Source organism: Musca vetustissima, unplaced genomic scaffold (assembly GCF_032173495.1).
Source record: "Musca vetustissima isolate MV318-11 ecotype Yass unplaced genomic scaffold, APGP_CSIRO_Mvet_v1 utg14208, whole genome shotgun sequence".
Classification (NCBI taxonomy): domain Eukaryota; kingdom Metazoa; phylum Arthropoda; class Insecta; order Diptera; family Muscidae; genus Musca; species Musca vetustissima.
Window position 1 is genome coordinate 188,403 of NW_026882685.1, and position 12,240 is coordinate 200,642.

The 12,240-nt window shown below is 35.5% G+C and overlaps 2 protein-coding genes across 2 annotated transcripts; one reads left to right on the plus strand and one right to left on the minus strand.

Annotated features, from left to right (window-relative positions):
* Positions 1–272: 272 nt before the first annotated feature.
* Positions 273–4,486, minus strand: LOC133329291 (BRCA1-associated protein). Its single transcript, XM_061537781.1, has 6 exons — positions 4,400–4,486; positions 3,947–4,322; positions 3,711–3,881; positions 1,345–1,511; positions 657–1,281; positions 273–591 (listed from the first exon to the last, which is right to left on the minus strand). Exons 1-6 carry the CDS (start codon positions 4,464–4,466, stop codon positions 273–275), a joined length of 1,725 nt encoding a protein of 574 aa, XP_061393765.1. The 5' UTR covers positions 4,467–4,486.
* A 6,285-nt stretch (positions 4,487–10,771) lies between these two features.
* LOC133329293 (ficolin-2-like) lies at positions 10,772–11,694 on the plus strand. The gene is made up of 4 exons (XM_061537783.1): positions 10,772–10,789; positions 10,856–10,899; positions 10,964–11,497; positions 11,574–11,694. The coding sequence occupies exons 1-4, from the start codon at positions 10,772–10,774 to the stop codon at positions 11,692–11,694; spliced, it is 717 nt and encodes a 238-aa protein (XP_061393767.1).
* Positions 11,695–12,240: the final 546 nt, after the last annotated feature.

Below are 12,240 nucleotides of genomic sequence, written 5' to 3' on the forward strand. Positions count from 1 at the left end.
TGATTTCAATTTCAAACTCATTTTATTTTTTTAATAATAAATATAAACATATAAAAAAGCTACGATACAATTATTTTGTGTTTTGATAAGTGTAAATCATCTATTGATAGATATAGTGATGCTTATACATTCTACGTGTTTATTTAGAGGCAACACTCACATCAATCTGTTGAGAAATAAAAAACACACTCGAATGCCAAGATACACAACACACCAATACCATTTTGAATTGAAAAGTTTTTTCACCGTGTTCAAGCCAAGATGCAAAATGCCTAATGTTTCTTTTTACGGCGATTTTTTTGTGCGGAACTACTATTATTACTTGTTGTGGGTGCTTCTGGTACTACCACTGTGCCACCAGCAATTTCTTCTTTCAATTCGGATTCGGCAATTTGACTTTGTGCCGTCATATAGAACATTATATCACGTAGCTGTTCCTTGATGGAATTTAATTCAGTTTCTTTTGATTCCTTGTAGTCTTTGTATTCTTTTTCCAATTGTTTGTATTTGGTGTGCCAGCAGGATTGATTATTCTGCAAGGCACGTGATATTTCTTGTTCCTCAACCAATTGTTTTTGGACTTCTTTGAGTCTGGAAAGTCAAATTTAAAAAGATCAATTTCAAAAAAGAACAAATATATATTTCTTTCTTTTTACTTAGTATTATTTTGATGCAGTTTTCTTTCCAGGGCCAGTTTTTCTTTGGTTAATGTCTGTATACGTTGATCCATATCGGCAATCTTGCCATGGGCCCCCTCCAAAGTTGAACGAAAATCACGCCATTCCTTCTCCAAATGTTCCATACGCTCCTCGTAATATTTCCGTTGGGTATCCAGTTGCGATGTTAGCAGATATGTAAATTCCAATTGTATGGAATCGATCTTCTCCTCTCCTTCATCGTTTGGTGCCTGTGTGGCCACCAATTTACCATCGGTTTTATTTTGAAAGAGGCGATGTACAAAATTATCTCCCGCATAATCCCACACCGATGATGTACCCAATTGCATGGCAAATGTATGATTTGTGGCACGATAATGTGCCGCAGCATGTCCACCCTGATAACGTCCGCATCCGACATGACCGCAAATCAAACAAATCCACAATGAATCGGTTCCCTCACATTCCATACAAACGGAATTTTCCATAAGTTCGGGAGTTTGTACATGACGACAAACCGGACAGGTGGAATCACCCCATTTAATGAGGCAGTTGGCATGGAAAGCATGATTACAAAGTATGGTCAGAACACCATCGACGCTTTCATCCATGCGTTCAAGACAGACTGGAACAAATAGGCATACAAAGTAGAAAGGTTTTGATTTATGGTAAAAATATCGTAACATACCTGGACATGTGGGTAACTCAGTGTGACCCAAAGGTGGTAGTCCATCTTCGCCTTTTTCTACCTCTGATACCCATACGGCATGGCACAATGAATCTGGTTCCAATGAATTGTATGCCGCCCCATTATAGGTTTGATAAAATTCCAATGCAGATGAATTTGAACGGAATCTGAATGGAAATAAAAAAGTGTGGTACAGGGTAAACAATTGAGGTTCTACTAAAGTTCATAAACAAGGTATAGGTCTTCTGTAGACAAAATTCATTATAATGGTCTTAAAGAAGACCAGTTGTAAATTTTCTAAATACAAAAACCATCAGCATATCTTCTGAACAAAAAAATGACCAATTATAGAACTTTCTGAAGAATTTCCTTGGACAGGACACCTTTTGCCAATAATATAGAGGACAAAGCATGTGGAGATTAATAAAAACAGAATATGGGTCATGAAAATATTCTATAGACATTCTGCAGGCCTTTTATTGACGTTGTAAAGGCATTTTACAACCCATCTGGCGGTTTTCTATGGACATATATCTTATTATTGAAGAATACCTTTAAAAGTCTTTTATAGACAGGCGATCTTCCAAAGGCCTTCCTTAAATAGGGGATCTTCTACAAAGGTATAGAAGTCCTTCTAGAGGCCTCTTTTAGCGAACCCTTCAAGAAAACCTTTTTAGAAGGAAGACTTTCTGATAATATTACGTACAGAAGACTATAGACAGGATGTCTTACAGAGGTATTCTATATGCAGAAGATCTAATGGACGTCTGCCAGAAACGGAAGATATTGCTGAGGTGTTATATAGACAGACGGGTTTCTTATAGAAAGGAAGAAGACCTCCTAAAGGACGTCCGTGGATAGAAAGAACACCAACATGAAGTCTTTTATGGGCAGAAGACCATCTGCGGACAGATTATCTAATGGAGGTCTTCTTTAGACTGAAATTTGCAAGGAGTTCTAAGGATAGAAAGAACACCTCCAGAAGATATTCTATAGGCAGAATACCGTCTGGATTTATACACAGGAAGAATACCTCCTGAAGGACTTATGTAAATAGAAAGGAGACTTTTTGAGGGTCTTCATTTTATAAACAGAAAATATTCTTCCTAAAGGACTTCAATAGACAGAAAAAAATACCAACTGGAGGTATTTTACGAAGATCTATAGGCAGAATACCGTCTGGAATTATTTTATACACAGAATGAAGACCTCCCGGAGGTTTCCTATAGGCTGAAGACCTTTTGTGGTCTTCCTATAGAGAGAAAGACATTTTGAAGGCAATCTATTGTCGGAAGACCTTCTGGATTTTTTCTCAATAAGAACACCTTTAAAGGAATTCAATAGACAGAAATAATATATACAAACTGGAAGTATTCCTTACGAAGATCTTCTATAAGCAGAAGACCGTCTGGAGTTACTTTACACACAGAAAGGAGACTTCCTTAAAGACTTATATAAGGTTTCTGATGATGTTGCAGATTAAACCAGGTTCCATAGTTGAATAGAAGCTTAGACGCGGTGGAAAGTGAACACCCACTAATCTATGTCGTTCGCAGGCATCATCATCGTCTCCTCCTCGTCATCATCAGGTTCAACAGTGAGTTTGTGACTTGTTCGTCAAAGAACCCCTCAAAAATTCCGGAAAAGGTAACAGATGATTGGTTTGATTAAGTCTGCGGTTGCTAGATCTGCAGATTGAGATCCTTGTCTAGCTTGTTCGTCTGCTTTTTCATTAGCACAGTCAATAGCTGTTAGTGTTTTCAAAACTGCTCTACACTCGAGGACGACCTCAGACTTGATATAACTGGATTTGATGGTTTTAAGAGACAAAGTCCTCCCAAAGGACTTCTATTGACAGAAAAAATTGGGGTATCAATAATCAGGATAACTTTTGGAGTTCTTATATAAACAGAAAGAGCTTCTGGGGGTTTTCTGTAGAAAAACGATCCTCTTCAGGTCTTCTTTAGACATATTATGGTCTTCTGTAGACAGGTTAAAATCAATGAGAAGATTATCCTGTGGAGGTCTTCAATATAAAAATACGTGTGCGTGCTTATAGAGCAAGCTACGGACTTATGAACATCTTCTGTAGGGTTAAGGTTTTCAACTGCCCAAAGGCTGTAGACCAAAAGAAGGCCTATATAAACTCGAAGGAAGCCTTTACGAGGTCTTCTATCGGCAGAAAAGAAGAAGACTTATATAGACAGAACGGCAGAAAGTTTTTATAGACAGAAAGACGCGCTACAGGACTTCTTAAAGTCTTCTGTAGATGTAAAGGTATTCAATGAACCACCATAGAGGTCTTCTATAGTGGGAAATATCTTCTAAATTTTTCAAAAACAAAATCTACAGGAATTTCCACTTACTCCAATAAAACCATAAATTGATTTGGACAACCATCACGCACAATGCGAATATGCTGAATTTCGGTGTGACAAGGAGCCACAAAGCTCAACAGATCATGACAGCTTAAACTGGCCGGCACAGCCAAGAGACATAGTTTATTAGAGGGGGCATCCTTGATTTCTTTGCGTTCACTGTAAAAGAAAAAATCCTAATTAATAACCTCCCAACATTCAGGTGCTTCGCAAATCATTCCTACTTCTTCTTATATAAATGTATTATACCATTGGTTATCTCAACACTTGGATTACCCGAGAAAAACCCAATTTCTTTGGGCAACTCGGAGGCGCATTGACCCTCTTCCAGTGGTGTTGTTTCACGCGATGAACTTGAAGTGGGCATTTCACGTTGACGTTTCTCCGTCAATGCTGCCGATTTCTTTGGATCCTTGGCTGAACTCATTTTGTCGTCGTCGTTGTCTTCCACCGCCGCGGCAGCAACAATTTCCGACCACAATTTATTCGTGTAGGTTTCAATGATAATTTGTGAGGATTTTCGTAGGCCACGATCACGTTCGCGTTCCTTAAGGACACGCGGATTATGGGGATGTTCTGATGAAACAGCACCAGCTGTGTCTTCTGGAAAAAACGACAAACAAAAGAAATGATATAAAGGATATTTCACAATTCGTGTTCTTTGTGTTTTTCCTTACCCGAATCGTCGGATGTTGGTGAATCGATTTCGATTTTAATAACACAAAGCGATATATTTTGTAGCATTACACACAAATAATTTTTTACTCATTGGGTTGGCAAACGATCTTTGTTGCTGTTGTTGCAAAAAACATTTCTTGTACTTCGGCGGAATATTTTTTTTTAATTTTCTAGATTAACTTCTTTGTTGTTTCGGTCGTTTTTAGAAATTTTGCTTCGCCAATTTTGAACCTACCGAAATTAAATGCGTTCCACCTGCAACGAATTGAAATCAATGGGAGAGAATGATTGGTAAACAAAGAAACACAAAACGAAATCAACCAAACTGCATTATTGTTTACGTATGAGTGTGATGAATAAGGGACGATTGTGAAAATCAGCTGTTATTATGATGAAGACCGTAAAATGAGTGCGCAATTACACGATAGCAATAGGTGCATGCATCCAAATGGTTTTCAATTTTACTTATAAAACAAATGGATAGTTTTTTTTTAATAAAAAGTTATTAACTAAAAAAAGTTATTATACAGTCGTGGATTTAATGATGAATTTAAATATTTTTAAGAAACACGCTTGGAAAGAGTGAAGATTTTTAAGAAACCATTTACAGGGACCATTGATAAAAACCGAGTAAAAAGTGTCAAGGTGGAGCTATTTTCTATATACAATTTATATTATAAAATTGTGACGATTTGTGGGGGAGTTACGCAATATGATGTATCGATATATGCACTTAATCTATAGTAAATACTAAGATCTGCTATGCTTAGATCAAAGAGGATTAAAAAAATTCATGAAAATACATAAAACCTGAAGATAGGGTATATATTGCCAATTGTTCTAGTAACTCTTTGATATACATATATTTACAGACACTGGTAATCAACATTTTTTGATCACCTTCGATTCGTTTGAATAATTTTTATTTTTTTTATTTCAAAACACTTCGATATACACCTTTTCAATTCGAAAATTTTATTTGTAATTCACAACATACAATTTGTAATTCGAGAATTCCATTTGTAATTTATAGGTACCTTTCGGAATTCATAGAATTCCATTTGAAATTCCCAGTATTACAGCTGAAATGTTATGCAATGGGCAATATATAAGGATAGTAGCACCCTCTTCCATACACTAACTTAAAACACATGTACATTAGAACTTTTTACAGGGGTTAACATTCCTTATGAGGATTTATTTGACAACTATGTAAGGGAATTGACAATATAAGCCCACTGGATTAAAATAATCCGGTACAATGTAAATGAACTATTATTTTCCGAATATTACTAATATTCAGTACAGCCCTCCTAATTACTTGTCCAGGGTTACTAAATAATATATGAATGCGTAAGCACCTGTAAATATTTCAGTGTAACTCCCACATCCGAGTACATACGACAATTGGTCTGTTCCCGTACTGCAAGAATCTACTACTTTTTACTACGATAACGAATTTTCCTTTATGATATCCAACTTATCGGGTCTATGTCCTTCAGGAGTAAATTAATACTCAATAGAATACAAAAGTCATTTGGTACATTGGGTTCTTCTTGGGTACTAAATGTCTCCACAAAAAATTATAAGTATAGGTCCACTTTTTCTGGGGGGCTATAACGGTACCTCCTAATTTTCAGTGTTTTGGGGGTTTTGACCGTATTTTTAAACAGAATTAGCTGTAATTTAGTATTTTGAGTTCCTAATATGTACCAAATCTCTCCACAAAAAATTATAAATATAGGTCAATTTTTTCGGATAGTTCACATATAGGGGAACCCCCAATTTTCGATATTTTGGGGTTCTTGAGCGCGTTCTTCAACAGAATTCGCTGCAATTTGGTATTTTGTAGTCGTATATGGTAACAAATCTCCCTACCAAAAATTATTAATATCCGCCCCCTTTTTGGGGTAGTCCCCATATAACCCCCTTTTTTATATTAAAATAATTATCTGATTTGTTCCGAAGTGGATCGATATTCCCCATCTTCGAATTTGTACTAAGTTTGGAAGAAATAATACGTTTGGATGAAATCTAAATTTTCTGAAACGGATTTGGTCCAAAGAAACATGGGGTCTAGAACCAATATTTCGGTGAGGCATATTTTCACCGTGTTAAAGTGTATACCCCCTCATTAGCCATAAGGCTAAGGGTATATCCATTAAAAAATTCTGAAATTTGCATTATGGTTTACATAATCCGTTTTTAGAAATGTCGGTATAGGTCCACTTTTTGGTATGTTCCCTATATTTTCATTTCTAGTACCTGTCAGTATATCTATGGTGGAGGGTACCCAAAGTTCGGCCCGGCCGAACTTAACGCTTTTTCACTTGTTTCTTATCAGGATAATCGACAGGATCAATTTTTGGGATGTGGCCGTATGTTCACACTACCACTGTTAGGGTACAGGTTTTTTTAAATGATTTATTGATCGTATTATGAGTGTGACCATATGGTCACGCTAGCACAGCTCGGGTAAAAACAAGAGACAACTTGTATAGGTAACCCTCCTCTAGACGGTCTGGTTTTTTATACAGACGGATCGAAGATGGAAGAATGTGCAGGGACTGGCGTCTACTATGAAAGGCTAGGCCATGAGCTTACCTACAAGCTGGATAGCAACTGTAGTGTTTTCCAAGCTGAAATCTTCGCTATTTGAAAGGCAGCGGAATTGCACTTAAGGCCGTCAAATCCTGTAATATCAAATTTGAGGTCGTCCTCGAGTGTAGAGCAGTTTTGGACACACTTACTTAGAGCTATCGGCTGTGTTGGGTACCAGGATACCGTGACATCATGACATGGTAATGAAAAGGCGAACGAATTAGCTAGACGAGAATCTCAATCTACAGATGTAGCAATCGATGACTCCATCTGTCATAATTTTCGGAACTTTGAGGCGTTCGGCGACGAACGAGCCAATGAACTCTGGTACAACGAACCTAGGTGTAATTTGTCAAGATCTATCTGGCAGACTCTGTCAGCTAAAAGAACAAATTCACTGGTGAACCTGAGCAAAGCTGAAATTAGAATAATGACAGGAGTTATTATTGGAGGAGACGGAGACAATTGAGCATCTCCTGTGTCGCAGTCCAGTTCTGGCCTAAAGACGGCACAGACTAGTGGGTGCTCACCTTCCACCATGTCTAAGCTTCTTTTCAGCTATGGAACCTGCTTTAATCTACAGGATCATTAGAAACACTAAATGGGTTGGCAAAGTGCTACCTTCGCACGTAATATGTTTTTTTCCAATTTCTATAGCCATCGAAAATATTTCCCACCTACCTCTTAATACTTCTTATGCAATTCATAAAATTTAATTTGTAATTCTAGAATGTAATTGGTAAATCACAAAAATAATTCAAATTTTTTTTTATGAATTTCAAATGAAATTCTTTAAATTCCAAATGGAATTTTATGAATTTCAAATGCAATCTTTTGAACTTCAAAGTATATGACTTTCGGAATTCTATGAATTTCGAAATATATTCTATGAACTACAAATTAAATTATCGAATTACAACTGATATGTTACGAATTGCAAATGGAATTCTCTAATTGCAAATTATATGTTGTGAATTACAAATGGAATTCTCGAATTACATTTGGAAGATTTTCTAAACATATAGAAAGCCTTCTAGTTTCGTTTTAAAGAGAGAAGATTGGTGGTCTTCTCAGTTTGGCGGTCTCTTCTTTAAGAGTTATTCGATAAACTGAAAATTCTCTAGGAGATCTTCTCAATAAAAAATATCTTCTACAGCGGTTTTATAGAGAAAATAAGTCTTTAGAGGGCTTCTATAAGGAGAACTTCAGAAACAATTTGGAAACATTTTCTTTTATTATGTTAGTTGACGGAATTTGTAATTTTTACCTTGCAGAAGGTAAATTGAATGAGACCGAGGTGCTGAGACCCATCGGTTCCATCCGCGAACAAGGGTATGAAGGCTTTTTGCCAGGATTTTCCATTTTTTTTTTGAATGATTTGGTAGGAGCGTCGTAATGTGTGAGGACACATACACACACGATCGATAGGACACACACAATCATTGTATGTTACAATAAGAATCATAGGAGCTCCACTTGTATTCTCAAAGTGGTGCAGGGTATTATATAGCCGGTGATCCTCTCATTACTGATTTAACTTTGTATTTCAGATCAAATTTTTTTCTAATAAAATAAATTTGCAATTTTTTTCGTTAACTTTCGAAAGTATTACTCCCTCAAACATTGTCGGATTATCACTCAAGAGCCTCTTTAGTTGTTTGAGTTTCTTGTTACATTTTACACTTGACATTGATGTTCTATACTTATACCCACATTTCGATATTAGCATTTCGATATTAGCATAATTGTGGCATGCCACTTATTGCATTGCATAAGAAGTACTTTTCGCAATTAACATAAACCATAATAGGCCGATAAGACATATGTACCTGCATAACGGACTTACATTTTTAAATACACTCTTATATAAGAATTAAGAATCTTTATTTTTTTGATTTGATGCATAATTTGACTTAATTTTCAATTGAGTGGACGACATTTGTTTGTCGTCAAAAACATAAAGTTTTCATAATTAGATTTAGTTGCAGATTTGCAACAGTCATTGGGCGCCATTCATAATGTTCGGACGTTTTAAAGCGATCTATTTTGTGTTTGTAATATTGTTTGCTTGTAAGCTATTTACGGGCAGCACAGAGGTAAAGCGTGTCCTGTAGTTATTTGTGATTGATGTGAGATTTGTGATTAATTTAAGATTTAATCCTTTGCAGAATGCGGTCGCTAAGGTCCCAGATGATGTGGTGATGCGTCAGAAAATTGTAACGGAACTGGATGAAATGAAAGGATTGGTAGAGAAAATGTATAGAAGGTAATGAGGCAAATGAGACATCTTGGTCCTTGAACAAATATTTTATATATTCCACGTCTGAACGCCTTTTGATCCTTGGAAAAATATTTTTAAAAAACCATGTTTGCAAAAATATTAAAAAAACCATGCCTGAAGATCTTTTTGTCCTGTGCAAAAATATTTAAAAAAATCTATACCTGACGTATTTTGACCATTGAAAAAATAATTTTTAAAATCTAAAAAAATCACGCCTGAAGATCTCTTGGACCCTTGAAAAAATATTTTTAAAATCTAAAAATCCACGCCTGAAGATCTTTTGGACCCTTGAAAAAATATTTAAAAAAATCCACGCCTGAAGATCTTTTGGACCCTTGAAAAAATATTTAAAAAAATCCACGCCTGAAGATCTTTTGGACCATTGAAAAAATATTTTAAAAAATCCACGCTTGAAGATCTTTTGGACCTTTGAAAAATATTTAAAAACGGCTGAATATCTTTTGATCCTTGGAAAAATATTTTTAAAAATCCACACCTGAAAATCTGTTGGACCTTAAAACACGCCTGTTTAAAAATATTTAAAAAAACACGCCTGAATATTTGTCGGTCCTTTGAAATATGTTTAAAAAAATCTACGCCTGAAGATGTTTTTGTGCTTGAAAAAATATTCCTTAAAAATCCACCCTGAAGGTCTTATGGTGCTTAAAAAATATTGGTGGTCCATAAAAAATTATATATGGTCTTTAAAAAATCCACGCCTCTGTTAATCCTTGAAAAAATAATCTTTAATCTCTCCTTGTTTGTTTCTTCAAAAAAAAAAAAAAAAAAAAAAAAATTCTTTAAAAATCCACGCCTCTGTTAATCCTTGAAAAAATAATCATTAAAAAATGCTCTCCATGTTTGGTTCTTGAAAAAATTCTTTAAAAAATCCACGCCTTGTTTGGATCTTGAAAAAAAAAATCTTTAAAAAAATCCAAGCCTTGTTTGGACCTTAAAAAATATTCTTTAAAAAAATCCAAGCCTTGTTTGGACCTTAAAAAAATATTTTTAAAAAAAATCCAAGCCCCTGTTGATCCTTGAAAAATATTCTTTAAAATTTCCACCTCTGTTGATCCTCGAAAAAAAATTCTTTAAAATGTCCACCTCTGTTGATCGTCGAAAAAAAATTCTTTAAAAATCCCCACCTCTGTTGGTCATTGAAAAAAAAAAAGAAAATTCTTTAAGAATCCCCACCTCTGTTGGTCCCTGAAAAAATATTCTTTAAAAATCCACGCCTCTGTTGGTCCTTGAAAAAATATTCTTTAAAAATCCACGCCTCTGTTGGTCCTTGAAAAAATATTCTATAAAAACTCCATGCTTCTGTTGGTCCTTAAAAAATAGTCTTTAAAATCCGAGCTTCTTTTGGTCCTTGAAAAAAATACTCTTTATAAAATCCACCCTTAATTTATAGGTCCCACAATTTTGTCTTAAATTTTAATATCATGACTAATTTTTTTCCTTTGGCATTTTCACAGATTTGAAGATGCTAATGTCGGACCCAATAACGGTAGGTATTTCTCTTTAAAATTTGAAATAAAAAAATTAACATATTAAATATTTTTTTCAAACAGAGACAACCATATTTGATATACGTTTCGATACCATACCCGAACATTGGTAAGTTCTAAATAATCACGCGATAAAAATTTGAAATTGTATCCCCCACCTTCCCCTTCCACAGTCAAACCAAAGAACTCCCCATCAATTGTGATGAAGCTACTGCCTGCATAAAACGCAACGGGATCTATAAAATCCTCGTAAAAGAATTCAGCACTGAACCCTTACTGGTGGAATGCGATGCAAAGACATTAAATGGTGGTTGGCTACTCATACAACGTCGTCATGATGGTTCCGAGAATTTCTATCGTGATTGGATATATTATAAAGATGGTTTTGGTAATATCCAAGGAGAATTCTTTATTGGGTTGGATAAACTGCATGCCCTCACCAATTATTTGGGACCCCAGGAACTTTTGGTCGTCATCGAAGAAGAGGGTATTTATAAATATGCCCGTTACAATAGCTTTGCCATTGGTAATGAGGAGAAGTTGTATGTCCTCAAGTCATTGGGCAAGTATTCCGGTACCGCCGGAGATTCGATGAAAAGTCATGTCAATATGGAATTTACCGCTCGCGATCGTGATCATGATAAGGATGTTAGTAATTGTGCTCAGCGATATACGGGTGCGTGGTGGTATAAAAATTGTCATCAAAGGTGAGTAGAGATGGAAGTGATATTTTTGGAAATAGGATTATCCGAATTTTTATTTGTTGTTTTAATTTTTTTATAGTAACTTAAATGGCAAATATGGCGACAACACCTTCGGCAAGGGCATTAATTGGCAAACCTATAAGGGTTCCAATCACTCGATTACCAATGTCAAAATGATGATCCGACGTCGTCGAGAATAAGTTGATGCATTATGTGATTTGGACGCTTCTTTGATATTCAATATTATGTAGAGGACTTGGCAATAGTATATCCCGCATTTGTATATTATTAACATACACCCATATATATATAGAAATAAAATCGTATAATTATGACAGCAATAAACAATACGTCTGCGTAAAATGTGCCGCTAGTTTGTCTTAAGGCTAATGATAGGTATATACACATCGATAAAAAAAAATCGGGACTATTTAGAAATGTCTGTCTTGTTGGCTGGATGATCCTAACAGACGACGCGTTTATGTTATATATCTATATTTGAACCGATTTCAGGGAAACTTGCCAGAGACTAATTTATATTACTTCAGTACGTTGTGTCAATCGGCCTAGCTATGGATCTTTTCAGGAAGCTTAGCAACATCAATCTAGACTTAATTCAGTACCAAAATTCGTACAAATCGAAAGATATATTGGGACTTTGGTGCACCAATTTCATAAAATCGGACGAAAATATATATGGGAGCTATATCTAAATCTGGACCGATTTTCACGAAACTTAGCACGCG

Coding starts and splice junctions, on each gene's coding strand:
- LOC133329291 (XM_061537781.1), bottom strand. CDS start 4,466: ATGCTACAAAATATATCGCTTTGTGTTATTAAAATCGAAATCGATTCA. Junction 4,323..4,399: donor ACCAACATCCGACGATTCGG/GTAAGGAAAAAC, acceptor TTTTTCCAGAAG/ACACAGCTGGTGCTGTTTCA. Junction 3,882..3,946: donor ATACATTTATATAAGAAGAA/GTAGGAATGATT, acceptor TTTCTTTTACAG/TGAACGCAAAGAAATCAAGG.
- LOC133329293 (XM_061537783.1), top strand. Junction 10,900..10,963: donor GATACCATACCCGAACATTG/GTAAGTTCTAAA, acceptor CCCCTTCCACAG/TCAAACCAAAGAACTCCCCA. Junction 11,498..11,573: donor TATAAAAATTGTCATCAAAG/GTGAGTAGAGAT, acceptor ATTTTTTTATAG/TAACTTAAATGGCAAATATG.